Consider the following 21921-nt stretch of genomic DNA (forward strand, 5'->3'; position numbering starts at 1 on the left):
TGGTGTTTTAATTTTGTCAAGGCACCTTGAAATAAAATATTAATATTATCCAGTGATATAAAAACATTAGCTAATGTTTTCATATCACTGGATAATATTAATATTTTATATTGCACATGCATGATGTTTTCATGATGAGTAGTGTTATTCAGTTCTCACCGCAACTCCGCCCCCTTGCTTTCAACATATTTAAACGCATATTTGTGCGAGACCAGCACAAACATTGTCGCATAGTTGATGACGTCTGTGTCCACAGGGGAAACACTATGTGCATGCCGCCACCTGTAGGATCGGGGGTGTATATGCATGTGTTCTGTGGTGCGATAGGATCTATGCCCAATGTGAATGCAGGCCACTGAGGCCAGCATTCGAATTGGGAAACGTTTTCAATGAAAACGGATCCAGTGAGAAACGGCCCTTAGTGATGCCATAGTGTAGGGCATGGGTGTCAAATAAATTTTAGGTCATGGGCCGGATTACTTTTTGTCTGTGTGCATGCGTTTGTGCATGCTCCGAACGCTGCCTGGAGGGCACGAATGCTGTCATGAAAATTCACCCAAACATCATAGGTAACATTCTTAGGCTACTATTTTTAGGTCGAGGACTGAACAAGAATGTGTATACTACATATTTTATTTCCATTTCATACTTTCAGGCTGCAGTGTCCAAGCATCTAACAGCTTTTGAGTGCGCCTATAGTGCACACACCATGCATTCTATGACGGTGCGGGTGTAAGGGATGGCTCTATTAATGTACTATATAAAGTTCAAGTTGTCTCTGTCTGTGGCGGGCGCGCTGATATTCCCATATAATATGGGCTGGACATTTGCAACGCGTTGTGAACGCATAAACCCCAGCAACGACAGGCAGGCTGATAACGTGATGTGATTTATTGTGCAAAGCCTTCACTGTCTCGCTAAAGCACGCTTTGAAAGGACACATACATTTGAGATAAATGCAGTCTGTGACCTATTGGACGATTTATGTACATATATCAGGGCATGGGGCATGTCATGACCTTCCCCAGATGAGATGACCTCCTCCTAACACCTCATCCGCTCAATTACATAATCCTCCCAGCTCCCACCCCCTCCAGAAGGAGATCGTGGGGCGAATGAGCAAGGGGGCTTGTTTTCCTTCACTGTGAAGTGTCTGTGAGTTTTCTCTTACCTGCCATGTCAGTGGCGAAGGGACGGTCGGGTCTCCAGCCTGTGTACCAGCCCACGACTTTACCCCCAGCCACTAGGGGGCGCTCGTACGCTCTCCCTCCCACGAAGCCCACAGGCCACACCGACACACCCTTGGTACCACGCATCTGAGAAGAGGAAGAAATGGAGGTTCACTCAACACACTTTCACTATTAATTTCAGACAGCGACCTGTCTATGTTCAAAACATAGATATAAAATAGTAGATAGCAGCCTCCTTCCATGATCACAGCCATCTACTTTCCTGGGACACTGTAATGGAATTCTGGATCAATCAGTAATTGATGAGGCAATAGGAAGAGACGATATTCTAGGTGGTTATGATTATGCTTTAATGTACATGATATCATGGGGAGAAGTATGTTAGACACGCAGTCTGAACAGATCAGTGGTATGGTAGTTCTGCCAACATGGGATCAGATCACAGTTATACTCCAGCTGCCACAAGGACAAGCCGAACCATGACAAGACAGGCTGTACAAACAAAACATTAGCTATCAGGCCTAACGGAGACATCTTGGCTCCTATAGGCTACCAAATATCATGTCATATCATAATGTATTATATAAGTACTATAAGTGATGGTGAAGGGTAGATATAAACAACCATAATAACAATACAGTATAATGTATAATTCTTCCTCAGAACCCAAACATTTATTGGATACCATTCAGTCATGAAGCATGCAGAAGGATTCTGCATTTAGCAGACGTTTCACAGAGGCCCACATGGACTGATCACTTCCATAGAAGCTCAGCACTGCGGTCTATTCTCTACTTTTCCATTAGCCTACTATGGTTAAAATACTGGGGTCACGGACACCATTAGTTACAAACACTGAAATGTGGCCAAACAAACTTCATGAATTAATTGACAGATCAACCAACGAAGCAGTGAATCAGCAGACCAATCGATGTACTGATCAATAACTTGACCAATCTTTATTTATTTAGTGCACATCTCATGCATTATAAAATACAGGTCAATATGCTTTAGAATTTTTGGTTTAAATGTACATCATATTTCATGAAGACGGTCCTTTTGTGTGATGTAGTGAAAAGTGAGGCAGTCGATTTAACAGCTGTAGCATTTGAAACAGTGCAGGCCTGCTCTGTTCTCTTCTGCTGCTAAGACGACCTTAAACAATCGATGCTGTACTACAGGAAACGGTTGTGATGCAACCAGATCCCATCCTGGATCCCCATGAGTAGGACGGGATGGTTCCTTATTGATCCGAGATCAGCTCGCCTTGAGCACACTCCCTTTTGATTTGTTTTTCTTTTCTTTTGAGACAGACAGTAATAGAGCCGAGAGGGAGACAGTGTAGGAGAGACAGACAGTTGGAATGCTGAGAGGGAGACAGTGTAGGAGAGACAGACAGTGGGAAATATGAGAGGGAGACAGTGTAGCTGAGAGGGAGCGTGTATTAGAGAATGACACAGTAGGAAAGCTGAGAGACAGACAGTGTAGGAGAGACAGACAGTAGGAAAGCTGAGAGGGAGACAGTGTAGGAGAGACAGACAGTAGGAATGCTGAGAGAGAGAGACAGTGTGGTAGAGACATACAGTCTGTTATTGCTAATCTAAATTAATGAGTCATATTAAAACTATTATATATGATATATTCTGTGTACCATAGGGTTCCAGTTAGGAGAATGTTTGCACATACAGTAGTGTATCTATGGTACAAAAACAAAAACATCTTTAGCTTTACCTAGGGAACAACCAGTAACACTATTCAATTTTGGAGACTTTTATGGCTATTTAATATTAATATTTAAATATATGCATTCTTTATATTTGCTGTAGGGCTAATATATTATAGATGAGACAAATATATAGAGGTAAATCATGATAGCGTCCCTTTAATAAACTACCCTCATAGTAACCTTTAACATTGACCTGCCCCTCACCCACTCCCCTCCTCTGCAGAGTGCAGACAGCCGGTCAATTCAGGAATGAATTTATTAATTGTGTCAGTTTGCTTGAGCGTGCAAAAAAACTTAATTTGGTCTTAAAAAGGGGGGTGAGACTCTGTGCTGAACTGAATGTAACACTGAACCAAACAGGATGGAACACAGAGCTACAGCCCGTATTCACAGTGCATGAACCCACACACAGCCAGAAGCCGTATGATGAGAGAGAGAGGAGAAGAGAAAGACAGAGGGGAAGTAGAGTGTGTAAGGATCTCGCCTGGATTCTTTTTGTGTTGGCACAAGACAGCTGCATCGTGTGTGTGTGTGTGTGTGTGTGTGTGTGTGTGTGTGTGTGTGTGTGTGTGTGTGTGTGTGTGTGTGTGTGTGTGTGTGTGTGTGTGTGTGTGTGTGTGTGTGTGTGTGTGTGTGTGTGTGTGTGTGTGTGTGTGTGTGTGTGTGTGTGTGCACGCGCATGTATACATGCATGCATTTATCATTGTGTGTCTGGGTTATGTACTGTTGTATGTGTGTGTGACTTTCTGTGTTGTATCGTGTGTGTGTGTGTGTGTGTGTGAGTGCGTGCGTGTGCTTGTTTGTGTGTGTACTGCTGTGTGTGTGTATGTGTATTAATACACAAGTCTGAGCTTGTTATTCCATTTCCCATCCCCAGACCCCCTGCAGTCTGTTCATTTGAGCGCTGACTCCTCATCTCTCACCCAAACAGCCCCCGGCCCATCTCTCACACCCATCTGACAGAACAATGGGACAGAACCAAGTCATAGAGTGCCCTTCCATTACTGGGTTCATTCAGCACAGCGTGATGCTTTTAAAAATCTTTTTGAAAACCAATGGAAACCAATCATCACTTTTATCAAGCCATTACTATGTTTCCTTTGTACCAGATGTGCCCAAGGACGATAACAGGTGATGCATCTTAGACCACTGGCTATGAGTCATGTGTACGTTTACATTACTGACATACAACCATTTTCCAAAGCATACCATCCTTTTTTAGATGTTGGAATCATTATCAGATTCCGTATATTTTTAATTCAAACTTTCAGGTAAAAATCCACCTTAAAATGAACAAAATGCAAGAATGATGTCAAACCTAATATATTATATTTATATTTGTCCCGAATTGAATTATTAGAAAATTGTCATGCCCTGATTACCACACAATTATAATGTTACTGCAAAGATTCAAGTGTGTTGTTCAGTGTGTTGATACCTACATATATACAATATAAAATATCAGCAAGGGTACTATCTGGCTGCTTTCATATCTGTTTGGTCAATATTGTTCCTGTTCATTGGATTTTGGTGGTGAAACTTGGTTATGAGGTAGTGTGTTGTAAACACAGGCAATGTGATTGTGTTATGTATTCAGTAGTGTTTGTTCTGGTTGGGTCATATGCTCTAATATTCTCTTAATCGCCTACTGGTAGCATTGAACAGAAGCTTGACTATTCATCCTTGTTCTGTAGACCCCTGTTTCCCAAACTGTGTGTGTGTGTGTGTGTGTGTGTGTGTGTGTGTGTGTGTGTGTGTGTGCGTGTGTGCGTGACCAATTTGTATGGGTTGCGAGTTGCGACTGTAAATCCCCTTTTTTTGTTTTACAGTAGCTATTCATTCAGTACTGTATTTGTGCTGCCGCTGACTGCAAGCAAAACACAATTTAGCTATTAGAAGGCTGTGTAATTTCATATGGAGTGAAATATAGTTTGGCTTTATTTCACTACTCTCCCATCGGCATAGCTAATTCCCTCTGTCTCCAAAATATGTGTATATGGGTCAGAGTTACTATGCACAAATTCTCGCATTAAATTATCTATTTTTTTTAACCCTTTAAGACCGGGAAAGCATCATTTGCGTCATTTTCTTCTTTCTTTGGCTATTCAAAAATAGCAGATCTACAAGCTCATAGCGCGGCACCGAGTGCCGGGCTATGAGCTTGTAGATCTGCTATTTTTGAAAAATCGTGAAAATGTGTGCAAATCCTTAAATATATATTTTTAAAGCGAACATTTGTAAAATATTTAGTTCCAGGGACCCCCAGATGCAAAGATTTGAGTTACAAATGCACACATTTTCAAGATTTTTCAAAAATAGCAGATCTACAAGCTCATAGCGCGGCACTCTGTTCCGCGCTATGAGCTTGTATATCTGCTATTTTTAGCCAAAGAAAGAAGAAAATGACAGAGATGCGTCCCCGGATTGAATGGGTTAAATACCAACTCTTGCTTGGGAAAAAAATGTATGAGAACCCCTGTGATTGCAATTAACTATCTGGTATGGAAAACTATCATTCAGTCTGGGTCCCTTTGAAGCTCTCATGCCCCCCCCTCGAGCTCGCCGAGCAGAGCAGCCTATGCGACGCTAAAACCTGTCTCACCCCGCTGTCTGTCTTCCCTTCTCAGGTCATTTTTCAAAGGCTCTCCTGGCTCTCTGGTTGGTAAAAGCGCAGATGAAAGGGGAGGCAGGAGGGGAAGAGAAGGAAGGATAAAGAGAGAAGAAAACGAGTGAGAAAGGGGGGGAAAAAGAGAAAAAGTGAGTGTTTCCTTCCAGACCGTTCCTAGAGTGCGATCGTTATTTTGGCTTAGCTGTTAAGTCCTAGTTTGACTGCTAATGATCTCCGCATCGGAAGCCCTCAGTTTCTCTCAAAGCCCAGCACCGTTTGACACAATATAAAAGAGACTGGGAAGAACAACACAGCCCGTGGGGAAAGCAAACATAATGTGAAACATTGGCTAGATTTACACAGATTCTATGCGAATCAGTTTTTTATTGTTTTTGTGCAATCCCTGACAGTTACCTTCTATATAAAGCTCTGTTCATCTGCAATCTTCAATTCCCCCGTTTAGACTGGCTTCTAGCAATGAGAGAGACACACATCTTGGATTTTGCTTAACACAGATTTGTTGCAACTATTGTTTATTTTCTTAGCGATTATTCTATTGATTACTTTTTCGATTAATCAAATAATCAAGAAGCGTGTATTCTAATCTTAAAAATAGTGAAAATAGCAGATCTACAAGCTCACAACACTCACATGATCACGACACACTGATTTATTTATTTTTCAAGTCACTGTCACAATGTCATGGTCCTGTCATGGTCCTGTAGTTGGCCATGAACCGATTTGTTTCCAATTTGTGCGATTGATCATCTTGTAAAAGCAGGTGTAACTGCTGATGTAGTATATTGGGACAAATCTGGTTCTTCTCTCCCCTGGTCTTGTAGTACATGATTCAATCACCTGCAGAGAGATGGTGGTGGAAGTATTTATTTAGCTATTTGCCAATCATCTGCTTTCAGAAAACAACTTGAAACGACGGTCCAAAAATGGCTACAAATTGGCAGCAACCCTGAGAATGAGTGGATTCATGGGGGTGGGTGGGTTATGTTGTAATCCCCTTTATAAAGAGGCTCCTATTTTGAGAATTGCTCAAATTTCACTCTTTCACAGCACGATGCTTGGAAAGCAGTTCAAGGAAGGACAAAAGGGAGGATAGGACCCAGGCAGCTGATAGGTGTGATGCAATTCTTTTTCAAGTGCTGCAGCCATCAAATACAATAAGAAGACTGGAGGTCTTCCATTGAGATAGAATTTTGGAGTTTAAAGTGACTATGAGAGCAGGGTTTTCTTGGAGATAAAGGCACATTTCCTCCTTCAGAACAGATTATGGTAACTTTAGAATGAAGCCTACAATACAGTATTACTGTATTATGGGTAGAAAAACCTTCAGACAATCTGTTGGTCCATCAAATGTGATACAATAATTTCCAATGCAGGAACTCCTGACTTGCTACTTAGCTATTGTGTTAACCACTTTCAACAGGCGTCCCTATTTTGGGCATGTCATTATAGGCAAAATATACAAAAGTTTAAAACATTTTCAAAAATAGCAAATTTACAAGCATGTTTTGAATTTGGGGTTGATTGGATGATAGGGTTCTTTCCCACAATACAGTATGTCTGTGGTCTCTGTTAAAGGCCTGTTTGATTGCTCTATGGCCTCAATGAAAAATAACTTGAATTGCTTCGCTAAAACATTAGATTAGCTAATAATGCCATGTGCATTTAATCCTCTCACAATAGATGGTATTTTCAGTATTTGAATTTCCTGAAAGTGAAGAAAACAGACCTGAGATTTCTAACCCTGCCACTACTGTGGAGCCGCACTATTTTAGTCACCCGCCTGTAAATTAGCATGTACTTTATCATGTCAGGATAAGAGGCTGAACTTTAGAGGAAGACACCACCATTTGTACAGAAGAATCCATGGCTGATGTCTCATTATTAGTATGGATATTCTCACTGGAGGCAGACGCTGTACAAAGATAACAAATAATTCATCATCGCCCCAGACACCAAAAATGATCTCCAATGCAGCCGAGCGAGTGACAACCTGTAAGACTTGACAAATTGCAGCACCGCGCGCTCAGCGGGTAATAGCATACCTTTCCCCGTTCAAGCAAATGAAAGGAATTGGCCTAGTGGTTAGGGACACCGCCGTCGTTACCGAAAGGCCAAATGTTTGATCCCCTGCGACAGTAATTGCGTACAGCCAATGTGAACTTGGAACAAGACACATGATCCCTACCTACTCAGTCATTGTGCATTGTTCTGATTAACGGTGTTATGTCTCTGGAGAGTGCACACATGTAACACTCAGGATTTTACTGTGCATCTCACATCAACCACATAGTAGTCTCTCAAGCCAGAGTATCTTCCACAATCTACAAAGACTATGTAATTCCACCCAGTAAAAGTTGAGAACAGGAACCTGTCATCTGCTCTTCAGACTGGAAGGGTATTCATATGCGGTGTTCAAGAATATGTATATATTTTTGGGCGGTGTAGCCGCCCCTATAAGTGGGGTTGGGACACCTCATTAGCTGTATTGTGATTGGCTCATTAGTACACCCCTAGCTGTACTGTGATTGGCTGACTCTATTGGCTGACTCTATTCAGCACTGTGATTGGCTAGCGAGACACATGATGACATTAATAACCTATAAATAGGATTATGCACTTAAAAAAATCCAATTTTTTTTTAAGTGAGCTTCCATCACTATGATGACCACTGTGATGACCACACCGCCCACTTCACACTGGGTGTGATTTATTTATATATTTTTTTGAATTTCCATTTCTGCCAAGCAGCAAGCTTGCTACGCATCTACTAATTTGGTTTCCAGTAGGAGTTATTGACGGCAGAGGTGGAACGGAATCGGGTGAAAGGCGGGACATCCGCTTTATGTTCTACTCCTTTTCAGAGCTTCAGACCTACAGACTGTGGCAGAAACGTTCAGACATTGCGGCTCAGACTAACCACATAGTCACCTTCAGTTCTCAATGCAGACTGTCCTTACTTTTCTGTCTCAAGAATGCAGAAGAATGCCATAAAAACCAAATCTGGAGAAAAAACAACAACTGGGTGAATAGCAGTAAATAAGAGCAGTGAGAAAGAGAATGAGTTTAAAAAACAAAGACAGGAAGTGGCATCAGATGCCAGAAATATAAAATGTAAATGTCAGTGAGGACTCCAAGGAGGAAAGGAGGGAAAATCACAATCCTATCGAGGAATTGCATTTCATTTGACTGCCAGCCAGGACGACCGTCGATCCCAGAGCTCTGAGGGTGTGTGAGTAATCAACTCACAGCCTCCTCCTCTCCCACCAACAAACGGGTGCTAAGTGAATTGTGTGTACACACACACACGATGGGCCTCGTAATGATAGAATATACAGTATGAAACCCATTATAGCTGTGATATGTTTCCGGCTTCCTGCCCCCAGGAGAAAGAGACCTCACTACATGTGTGCGTGTGAACATGCACGCGCATGTGTGTGTGTGTGTGTGCGCGCGCGCATGCGTGCACGCACGCACGCACGCACACACACACGTACCAGGCTGCAGAGTACTTGGGTGGCTGGGCCGGGTGTGATTTTAATCAAGTGTATTTTTATCTGTGCGTTATTAATATGCATGGCAGAGGCAATGGGAGAGAGAGAGAGAGAGAGAGTAGAGAGATGAGCAAGGAGCAAATGAATGAATCAAATTAGTGCAGAGAGAGAGTAGAAAGAAAGAAATGGGTTATGAAATGGTGATGCAATGGTGCGTGATAAGTGTGGGTTTTGGTGTGTGTGTGTGTGTGTGTGTGTGTGTGTGTGTGTGTGTGTGTGTGTGTGTGTGTGTGTGTGTGTGTGTGTGTGTGTGTGTGTGTGTGTGTGTGTGTGTGTGTGTGAGAGAGGGAGAGAGAAAGTAAAAAATTGATAGCTTTTCTGTCTGTGCGTGGGGGTAACTGTGTATGTCTCTCTACAGCACATACGTCTTCTCACTGCTTCTATTTTCAACACTGGAGCCAACTGTGTGCATGCGCGTGCGTCGCATGCACGCACGCATGTGCTCGTGTGTGTGTGTGTGTGTGTGTGTGTGCGTGTGCAGGGGTTGCTTGTCGTCCTGATGATGATGATGAGGGAGGAGGGAGGGAGCGTCAGAGGACATGTCAGGATGGGGGTTGGGGGAAGGACAAAAGTGACATTATTCAGACACTACACATGCAGGTCCTGAGGCAGAGAGCGAGAGAGAAAGATGTAGACAGAAAGATGGAGACCAGACCAGACTATGAATGAACAAGATAAGGGGCAAAAGACAGATGAGAACTCTATTAATATTTATTTACATTTACAATGTACACTTAAGCCATTTAGAAGACGCTCTTAATCCAAAGCGATTTACGGTAAGCACATTGCACTGCACGCGTTGCTGTGGAGCGAGATTCATACATACAATTCATGTGAAATGATGATTGACATTGCTTTAATTGAGAGTTGGTCAATTAGGCTACGCTTCAAATGAACCACTTAAACCCTATATTTGGCAAAAATAGGCAAACATTCAACGAAAATAGCAGATCTAAAAGCTCAAACCGCGACACGTTGTGAGCTTGATTAGTTGCGGAGGGTAGACAGTGTAGACCCGTGAGCCCCTTAATTTAATTAAAAAGAGTCATAAATCAATCTCTAATAAAATTATGGAGAAAGGCTCTTACATGACAGTTGAGAGAGTTTCACTTCAGATTTGAACCTGCCTAAAGTCCAGTCAAATCAACCAATTAAGCCAATTGATTTAGATATTTTTTTTTCACTGCTGTTTATATAACAAAAATACTTACAATATCTCATCTCTGGGATGGAAAGTAATTACAAATACTCTACTGTAAAGAAGTAGCTTTTTCTTGTACAGTACTTTTACTTTATATGTTCCTAATCATTCTACTTTGAATTAAGTACATTTTTGATGAAGTATTACTCAACTATCTTTGGAAAGGCAATAATTACATAGTGGGCTACAATTACGCTGTTATGGCACAATCAGGAGGATATCCAATTAAAATTAGCTTTGAACCTCTTTTCCATCATGAGGCAATCACTGAGAAATAACATAGACCATATTAATCCTGTGGGGGAAATTCTGTTACAGCTTTACTCAGCTGATGGCTACTCAGACGGTCATATTGAGTGCTCGGGGGGGAGGGGGCAGTTATCTCTTGCTCAGGGACACTTCGACACACAGATCAGGCCAGGAGGCTAACTTTTGATTACCAGGCGGCCTCTTTACCCACTAAGCTACGGCTGTCCTAAAGAAGGCTTTCTCATAAAGAAAAGATGTTCACCATTTTGGAGAACATCGCTGAATTGGAGAGTAGAGGGATTGGTTGAGAGGACGTGATATGACCTGTCTTCATGACCATCTGACCTGTGTGCCCAGAGCATTTTCCGCACAACCATGTGACATATGACAAGTGACAAGTGACAAGAGAGATAGCCCTCCTGGGACTTGTCAGTGTCACTTGTCCAGTCGATCTTATGGGGGAAACTCTAGGTGGAGGCAGGGGGACGATTGCAATAGACACCTACTGTACATGAATTAAACACAGGTGTGTGTTCCCCTTGTACTTGAGTCAGCAACAGGAAGAGACAGCTCATAGATCTCACCCTGCGCCCACCCACACCATGTAGCAATAACAAGAGACCAAGTGACCTGGAGTCATTTGTTACCAGTGAACGCAGGGCAAGGAGTAGAGAGACTTAACGGAATTATGGCTGATCTTGCCGACTTGATGACGAAAGAAAGTTGAGCTAGGTTTCAACTGTATGCAAATAGGGTATTTAAATAAATGTATATTTTAACTCGGAGCTTGTAGATCAGCTGTTTTCACTATTCTTTTTTAAGTGATTAATTCATAATGTTTTTTTTTTCGTATGCTTGAGTCCCGAGGACACATCTTTTCTTTTGGGTCTATGCATATCATAGCTCAAAATCTCATAGACAAATGCAAAATTACAACCTCTCAGAATACGGCCCATGCTTTTCATTCAAGTGTATTATTCTAGTTCAGTTTACACAATACAGTATGTCACGTTCAAGGGACATCAGGCTGAAATGAATCAGTCTGCCGTGATCCATTATTATTTGGTTTTCACGACAGCGAGCTTTGATAAGGAGTGCTCTCCGTGTATATTATTCTCAAGTGTCATAATTCACTGTTGATGATTAAGTCTCTGCACTGAACTATGTCCTCTACAAAGTCCAACTCAGTGGAGTGGAATATATATATTTTGTAGATTGGTTGCCATTGTTCGTGTGGGTAATGTGTAACATTAGCAGCTCATCATCGGTAGCAGGCTTTAAATATCCAGTTTACAATTTTTTTTCAGGTTCTTTGAGCTTCTGTAATTTTGGTTTCACTGATCCGCTCTCATAATTTCTCAACTCTGACATTCACCCACACCAATACGGCAACTATCACCATGACCTGAGGCTGACTCCTGTTGCATTAGTCAAGGAAAGTCGGTTTGAATCAGCGGTTGTCCAGAACAATCTACTGTATGCGTTCTCAACGGGCATCGTTCCCAATGGGCATCGGCCTAGTGACCGATAAAACCGTAGGGGCATACAATTATTTTCTTTTAGCCCAGATCCCTACAAGCTCACAATGTGTCACGCTGCGACACGTTGTGAGCTGGTTGATTGGCTATTTTTGGTGCGCAACTAATACTTTAAATCAGCCATTACAGTCAAGATGCTAGAGTAACTGTTACTCATACTTAAGTAATCTTACTTCTTCTTGAGTAATATTTAAGTCAGGTAACAGTACTTCTAGATGAGAAGCATACGCTAGTACTCTATCCCCCACAGCTCATCTCAAACAATATAATGGAGAGTGAAATCTCTGCTGTCATTCAATGAGTAGCACTCTGCAAACTCCTGAGTGTCAATCAATCAATAGCCTCGGAAACCCATGCCTTTTTTTTGTTACAAAAGAAAAAAGGCTGGGGGGAACCATGCTGGAACGGTGGTTTCGGAGTGGGAGTGAACCTTGTTATCTCCTAACCAATCAGAGTGCAGAGGGGCGTCGCTCTAAATTTGGTGACGTCAGCGTGTTCCGTGCACAGGCCGGGGGGGGGGGGAGGCGGGGACATAGATTGGTGAAGCAATAGGAAGCGGCGCTGGAATCCAACGGCCTGGGTTTGGATCCGCCCTTCAAGACCATCGATAGGGCTCGCTCTTTCAGTCTAATCAATCAATGAACTGGGAATGCTGAGAGGAGGTGTGGAGGGGATTCAATGATGCAAGGAGGGCAGGCACCATCAAAACATTAATTCAAACCCTAACTACAAGGAGACTGTGAAGATAGATCATGAACACAGGTTGTTCGCTGTCTAAGCCTTTTCTTGTGCGTCCTCAACACTGTCCTGGTTTTACCTCGCCTTTCACATTCAATAAGAACTGCTCCTATACTGCCCTTTAGTCATATCCTCTCCTAAACATTTCCTTCGCTCTCTTCTCCCCTCTCTATATTTTTCTGCTCTCTCCTCCCATGTGTCTTTGGGTTTCTCCTCTCCTCTCCTCCTCTCCTCTCCTCTCACCATCTCAGCAAAAGGGCCATTTCTCAGCAAGTCTCTCTCTCTCCTTTCCACTTCGCTTCACCAACATATAAAATAGATAAATAAATAACTTGCCTCCTCGTCACCACTGAATGTCATTATGATAATTGCTCACAGGGGTTTAATGAAATTGAATTTCACATCTCTCTCTGGCGCCCTCCTTTCCTCTGTAGACCCAGAGGGAACTCAGAGATACGACAGCTTTTGATCAAATTTGTCCTGACTGTGTGCCTGTGTATTTTAGACTTGATTCCCTGCAAATACTTTCCTCCACACACAGTACAAACTCATATCTTAAAAAAACAGGAATATGAAACAGACTAGGAGTATGAAACGTTCAGAATCTGGTCATGTAAAGACAATTCCACCAGAAAATAAATGCAATTGTTTCAACTACAAAGGTGTGCTCTACAAAGAACCAACTCAGTGAATTTAGGAGGCACGCCCCGATAATTGTACTCATGTCATTACAATGTTATAGGACATACTTGCATCTTACATCTCTCAACAGAGGTGTGATGTTCATATTCCCCTCAATGTTAACTTTCAAAATATTAATTAAGTTAATGAATAAAGTTAAGATACAACTGCATGTGTTTTGACCAGCAAGTCACAGTGGAGTCAGTGGATATACAACTGACTTCAGGCAGTTTTCAGCTCTGATTCAGATGAATCATGATCTACTGTACATAATATGTAATCCTGACTACAAGCACTTCAAGTATTGTTTTGGAGGTTAGCTTTCAAAAGTCAAGAGCAGAGACAAGATTTGATTCCATGTCCATGATCTTTTAAAACCAGGAAAGCATCTGCCATTTTAGCTATATATATGTTTTTCAGAAAGCTCTTAGGATTTAGAACAGTGGTTCTCAAAAATAGCAGATATACAAGCTCACAGCGACCTCGTACATCTGCTATTTTTGAAGGAAAAAAAACCCATAAATGTTGGGGGTCTCTGGCACAAAACATTTTCAGATGGGGTCCGCGGCCAAATACATATCATTTTGGGGGTCCAAACATTTGAGAACTACTGATTTAGAAGGCATTTGTAGAATCGGCCTGCAGGTCTGAATGGGTTAATCATCAAGCCACTGTCTTCAGTGACTCCATGCAGCTTTCTCTGGATGTTAGCTTTCAAAGACTGAAAATGAAACATGCAACCATTCAGTCTCTTGAGACATTGAGTTTTACTGTATAGTGTAACACACACACACACACACACACACACACACACACACACACACACACACACACACACACACACACACACACACACACACACACACACACACACACACACACACGTACGTCACTCTCTCCTCTTTCAAAATGTACTAGGAATTTAATGAGTTTGTGTGACAGACCATCCATGGGTTTATACCCAGGAATGATCCATCACACCACACAGCTTCACATGATATTTGGTTTAAAAATAAAAAGTTAGTTCTGAAGCATAAGTGGACTGGATTTTGAAAGCACAATCTAAGGGGCACTAAGCAATCTTTCAAACCTCTGGTCCACAGCCTGCTGTTATAATATTGTATTCTCTTGGATGATTTTGTATGGTGATTTTCAAAATTCATGCAGTTGACAAGTGGAACATGAAGCAACGTCTTCTAACAGAATAAGCCATTATGCTGGAGATTAGCAGACTGCAAGGAGAGCAAGGGAGCAAGGTGTGTGTGTGTGCGTGTGTGCGTGTGCGTGTGCGTGTGTGCGTGTGTGCGTGTGTGTGTGCGTCCGTGCTAAAATATGATTTGTAAAAAGGCAGAGAGAATGCTGCTGCGAAACAATCTAATTTAATTTCCCAGCTGCGATTTGAACCCAGCAACCCAAATGTCTACCACTATTCCAAGACAAAATCCCTGCTTGAACAGAATAGATATTGCACAACCTGCTGGTTGACACCACAGTAAAAATTTCCCGATGTGTAAATTTAATGTAAATTTAATGTAAATTTAAGTGTAGAGAGACCACCTCCAACCACTGTGGTTGTGCTAGTTAGTTTGTATTAACATACTTTAAGTGAAATCACTTTGGCTCTGCGTTTCAGAGGCCCTGCAAAATGCGATTCAAATTTGGGGTGGGTCGGACAATGTACTCATTACTTTTAGTGTTTCTTGTGAAATGAGCCCCTCCCCCAAATGTTTGGAAGCCAATTATAGCCAACCGGTATGGTATATTAAAATCTGTATGTACGTTTTTATCACAGCTCTCCAGAAATCATGTAGCAATTTCATGTTGCAATTTCTGTGAGCAGAACATTTAAAATGCCGGTAAATCTAAGATGGCGGAAATGGCCATGGCCAATATGCGGAGTTGTCATTTGTTGGAGTGTAAGACCTATGTTCCAAGACCTATAGGCCAAAACATAAAGCGGGCTGTTATAGCATAACATTTGATGTTAGTATTTTGCAAGATTATCCGCAGACACAGAGACAAAAAGTGCAATGAGTGGAAGCACACGCTGGGTGTGGGTGTAGCTTGGAGCTTTAGTTGAGTGACACACTCTATCGATTGAATATACTTTTAAAGATACATTTTTATCTTCTATTTTTGTTTGATGGCCTGGCCAGCATAGACAATAAAACTATGGCAGAGAATTTCCTGACTGTGCACTAAGATAGATGGGCAGACATTATACAGCTCTCAAGGACTGATGGAATTCATTTTGTAATGAAGGATAGTTTGATGAAGGTCCTGTCTGATTGACAGGCCGGCTGACTGTGCTGTACGTATTTCTTCCAGCACACACACTAACTGCAGTCACTCTACAAACGCTGGCCTACTTGCTGTCACTGACTGCAACGACTCTCTTCCATGCTGGCATCCGGTGAAAACACTGACTGCAACTCCAGTAAAGTTTCACAGGCGAGATGGAGAACAGAAGAGTTGACAGTGACACTCAGTCGATAGTCTGGATTCAAAACCAAGACGTGAAGATTACATGGTTAGCAGCAAGCACATTAATTGCTCGTGCAACCAAACGTTCCTGCATAAGCTTACATTCTGATTGACACAACAATTGGTTTTAAAAAGGTCCTTGAGCTTAAGAACATTTTACCAGGCATAAAAAAAAAACCTTAACTTTAAAACCTTTAATATGAATGAAAAAATACAATACAAAATAATAAGGTGATTAATTCCATAGCATCATTATCTACATGCAGAATGCAAAATGTAAACTATACTTTTTGTATGCATGAACATTATGATGTACACAGTAAAATGCTCTGTTAATTTATCCATTTTTAACTCTGAGAGTCCACTCTGAGTTGACTCATTCACTGCCAGAATTATTGCTGGCCGCGTTTGCCCACTGCCAGAGATTTTTCATTGAAAAAGTATCAGAGCCGAGATACATAATTTTTAAGTTTTAAGTTAACAAGGAAGTGGATGGGATTCTAGATCTTCGAAAAATCATATCTCCTTGGTCTTTGGGTAAAATTAAAAAGAAAAAAAAAGAAAATAAATACGTCAGGGTAAACGGGAATAATTACGTTTATTACGTCAGTGGCAGAAATGAACACTCAGGATTTTACTGTGTAGTCTATAAAGGTGTTCGTAATAAGTATGTAAGTGGTTCATGTGTTTAATTTGCTTTAAAATGGTGGGATGAAATTCTTAAAGTGGAAGTCAACCAGCTTTTTTTGCACAGCCGCTCATTGTGGAATGAAATTCTTAAAGTGGAAGTCAACCAGCTTTTTTTGCACAGCAGCCCACATTCAGCCCTGAGGGCAAATGCTTCCTAACGAAACCAACGGGAGTGTGTGAGGTATAGGCACTGAATGCATAATTGCATGGAAGGCATTAAACGAGCGTTGGAACCCCTATCGGGGGGCCGCCGGAGAGGTCTGTGGTGCGCGTAATAAACCCAGCAGAGCCGAGACCTGGCTAATGTGCAGAATAGAGAAGGAAACACAGCTTTACTCTGTCTTCTATGCAAAGTGCCTTTTCCACCTGGCTTCCCCCACTGACTCCACTTGCCTAAAAGAAATGTGGGGAGAAGGGGTTGTTAAACATTTGCTACAGCACATACCCCATGTTTTTTTCATGAGGGGGGCGGGAGGGTTGCAGCTTTTCTGTATCCATTACCGTGGTTGTTTGTACCGTGTGGTACAGAGGGACAAACGGGCCGGTGCGAGGCGCTTACTTTTAATACAATCAACGATGTCAGTCTGCTATGCAGGAGGTTGATTTCTGCTCTGACTGGAGAGATAATCCCGCTCACTCATTTCTTTAGATCCGTCCACTTCGTTTGTGTCCAAAGCACTCTCACTCTTTATGTGATGCCTGGATGGATCACAGGAATACTAAACTGCTATGCCGCTGTGACCCTGCTTTTACTCACTGTTGGATCCATCATCCAACTCGTTCTGCTGATGCAGGAAGTTCAGCCCATTGCTCTGGACCAAGTGTCTAGAGCTAAATACACGTAATTTTAATGTATCACCACAAGGGTCCATTTAATACTTTCAGAGTTAAATTAACATTCCAGGTTTTACAGGGTACATTTTAATATACAATTGCCATTGGATTTCATTTGCTTGCTAAAGGTGAAATTAGTCAGAAAGTGTATTTAGTCTTTTTCTCTTCTCTGTGTGAAATCAGCATCTTTTCCCATGGAGCAACAGGACTCCACACCTGGGCTCCTGTCTGAAATATGCCAGCCAGCTATGAATTACATAACTCTAGCTTACTCCAGTTTAGAGGAATTGAGGGCATTACAATACGCATCATCTCATGTTACAATTAGCACTAGTCCCCCTTGACTGAATTGGTTTATAAGCTAGTAGTTATGATCCCATAAGAGGATCAACAAACGATTTTATGGAAACCTAAAATATAGTCATGTATCATATTATCACATAATATGAACTTGGTATATCATTTACTGTAAAACAGAGACTCCTCTCTTTCCAAGACTGCTGGTTCTGGACAACCGCCTATCTGACCGACTCGACGCTGGGCACCCCACTCCCTCTGGTTCTCGGCGATACACGCGCCGAGTTCGAGGTCGATCAAACCTGACATCGGTTGTTCTCAAGATACACAAAGGACAGATCCGAACACTGACATGTACGCACTTATAGCATTCGTGCATTTATAGTAGGACTAGACCAGTGCACATTGGGCACCGGTCGGGACGATGCAAGTAGGGAATCCAAGTCCCACCCGGTTATGCAATACCCGTTGTCAGAATACCTGTTGTACCCGTCTGTCAGTCTGTCTGTGTCCCTTTTATCTTTCTGTCTGCCTGTGTCCCATTTATGCCCATATATGGAGTTCTCTGTCTGTCCTTGTCACTTTTATTCCCATATATGGCACTCCCTGATGTCATCAGTATATTCCCATATATGGGCATATCGGTCAGATCGGCGGTTCTGGACAACCAGATTTCCATATATGCCTATTATGTGGACATATCGGTTGGATCTGAGGTTCTGACAACCGCCTATCCGACCGACTCGACGCCGGGCACCGCACTCCCTCGATCAGTCGGACGTTACTCGACAGATATGCACGCACAAACGCATGCATGCAGAGATGTATGTATGTACGGTATAAATATATATATGTTACAGTAGGATAAGGATAATTCCTTTTAACAGGTCGTTCATGAAAGTCCTTGCGGTCTTGTTTCCAATGAGAACCTGTGAGCAATTGGGGTTAAGAGTCTTGCTCAGGGACAAATTTCATATCATCGGCACATATGCTGGGATAGCCTGGAATCGAACCTGGGGCAACCAGGGCCAGCTGGTTCCCTAGGCGGGCTCACTAACCACTCAGCTATGGCCGCCCTTCAGTATGATAGAAAAAACAGTCAGACTGAATAAGGAGTGCTTGTTTTTTTCAAGTTCACCTCCCGCGCTCCCCCACGGCGGGGCCAGGCCCCCCGTCAAAAAAATTAATTACGTCTTGGAGGTACCGAGACTAGGGGGACGATGTCCCTATCAGGACATAACTCGGACGGCTCTGAGTCGGCTGAAGGTGACTTCGCAAAGCTCGGCACGGGACTCGCTCACCTAAGCTTCCTCGGCGGTGCCTCTCGTGGCTCAAGTCACCTTCAGACGGCACGCCTCCATCAGTAAAAACAAGTGCACCTTTTTCAATCTGACTGGTTTTCCAATCACACTGTGAATATATACATATATATATATATATATATATATATATATATATATATATATATATATATATATATATATATAGACAGACAGACAGACAGACAGACAGACATCACAAAAGTGTAATGAGCACCATGAATCTGAACCCTCCAACGTGTGTATAACATAACCATTTTAGAGCCAGTCTGCACATAATATTCTTTCAGAAGTGGTTTGTTTGTGTGGTGGATAATAGAGAGGACAACAGGACACAGCGTCAGCCATCTTCCGAACGGGCCCGGCAGGCATCGTCTGCAGGTTATTACTACCATATGACAGGTTATTATCCCCTTATGACAGGCCATTACCTTCACATGGGAGCAGGCTAATTAAAGAAGAGGGGATGGCCGTGGAGGTGGTATGTTACTATGTCTACTGTGTTTACAGTAGAGGCTGTTGGATTTTATTTATTTTCTAAATCTGCAATATTTTAAATATATCGAATTACGTGAGCTCTGTTCAAAGGGTGTAGATAAACCCAGACATCTTGGGACCCCAAATATATTCTAGGAAGTGTTTGCCAATAATCACAACATGGTAATTTCTACTTGTTGGTGGCTTAACAAAAACACTCTTGCACAGTATGATACTATGATGAATATAAGCTTATTGCTGACAGTGTGCAACTGACCGAGCAGAAAACGGTAAAACAGCAATTACACGTTGACCTTTATACATTTATGCTATATCTATATTTAATTCCTTCCATATTCTTGGATTCTTTCCTTTTTATGCCTTTAAATGCCTAAATTGGTAAAGCACTTTGAATTGCCTTTGTGTATGAAAATACACAAAGGCAAAGAAGTACAAATATGTTGCCTTGCCGTGCCTGGCTGTGAGTTTGAACTGATTTGCACGGCTCAAGGAACAAACCCATAGATTAGCGTCATGTCAGAGGTGGAAAGTGAGTAAATACCTTCACCTCAAGGCAAGGAGTAAAAGGTGAAACTTTTGTAGGATTTAAAAGAGCCCTGGGCTGACAGGGGAGGCAGGCACCCCTCAAATATGTTATTTTATGATTTGCTTTATTGTGTAATAAACATTGTGTGGGTCCTGTCCTGTGTGATGATGTTGTCCGACCAGAGTTCCAAGGGCCTCCTCTCCTGCTTTAACGTTTTGAGGTAGGCTATGTTACTTGAGCATTTCAATGCCAGTGGTGTTATGATTATTACACAATTTTAAGGAAAGTGGTGTTAATGTTAAAGGGATAGTTCACCCCTAAAATGACTTTTTTTCAATCGATTACTCACCCCATGGAGACTTGAATTCATGGGGAAAAAACTGTTTTTGTCGCATTCCTATGCCAATAATTTGATGACCGCTGCCTACCATCAAATCATTGGCTTAGGAATGCGACAAAAACTAAAACATATCCATTAATTCAAGTCTCCATGGGGTGACTAATCGGTTATTTTTTGGGTGAACCACCCCTTTAAGGTAAATGTTGTGTTTTGAAACTATATATTATTTTGTGGAAAGGATGGCGTCTTTTACCTACAGTCAAGGTCTGGGTGTCAGTTTCTTCTACTACGAGCATCTCATATTTCCTCATTGACTGAAGAGCTAGACTGCAATCTAGTTGAGAATGACATTTGATCTTGAGCATGTGTTTGTTTGCAGAAGATCGGCCTGATGTATAGCCTACTCCTACTCGGTTGTACAACAGAGTATACTTTAGCCGGCAGCCCTAGTTGCACCCATTAATACCTGGAACGCATCTGTGTCACTTTAGATTTCTTTGGCTATTCAAAAATAGCAGATATACAAGCTCATAGCGCGGCACCGAGTGCCGCGCTATGAGCTTGTAGATCTGCTATTTTTGAAAAATCGTGAAAAAAAATTTTTTTGATTTATTTTTCCAAAAACTAGATTTTTTTAAAGAATGGCCTCAGGTCTTAATGGGTTAAGGCTGAATGTAACACGCACGCACACATGCACGTGCCCGCACACACACACACACACACACACACACACACACACACACACACACACACACACACACACACACACACACACACACACACACACACACACACACACACACACACAGACACACACACAGACAGACATCTACCGTGACCGAACAAAATCCATTCTTGACAAAAATACGCTAACACCTTTACACACATGCATAAAGCAAGTTATCTTGAACAAACAGTTGTGGTTTGAATGCACACACACACACACACACACACACACACACACACACACACACACACACACACACACACACACACACACACACACACACAGACACACACACAGACAGACATCTACCGTGACCGAACAAAATCCATTCTTGACAAAAATACGCTAACACCTTTACACACATGCATAAAGCAAGTTATCTTGAACAAACAGTTGTGGTTTGAATGCACACACACACACACACACACACACACACACACACACACACACACACACACACACACACACACACACACACACACACACACACACACACACACACACAGCTCTGCTTACTGACAGTGCATTTCAATCACATTTCACGTTCCAGTAGCAGTGATGGGCATGTGGACATGCAGAAAATTGGACTCCATGGGGTGATAAACGCAGTGGCGGCGGTGCTGTACATTCCAGTGAACCGAGATACCGGCATCTAGGCCTATATACCGCAGGGAATGAGAATGGTGGCAGGTCTGCCCAATAA

General features: G+C 42.1%; 1 protein-coding gene across 1 annotated transcript in view; it reads right to left on the reverse strand.

Moving 5' to 3' along the window:
• Positions 1–21921, reverse strand: part of b3gat2 (beta-1,3-glucuronyltransferase 2 (glucuronosyltransferase S)) — a gene marked incomplete at its 5' end in the record, with an annotated part of 49288 nt that overhangs the window by 25500 nt on the left and 1867 nt on the right. The window contains 1 exon segment of the mRNA XM_080450325.1: positions 1172–1316. Coding sequence (XP_080306451.1) covers positions 1172–1316 — 145 coding nt within the window.

This window comes from Gymnoscopelus braueri, assembly GCF_963280865.1.
Source record: "Gymnoscopelus braueri genome assembly, chromosome: 14".
Taxonomy (NCBI): domain Eukaryota; kingdom Metazoa; phylum Chordata; class Actinopteri; order Myctophiformes; family Myctophidae; genus Gymnoscopelus; species Gymnoscopelus braueri.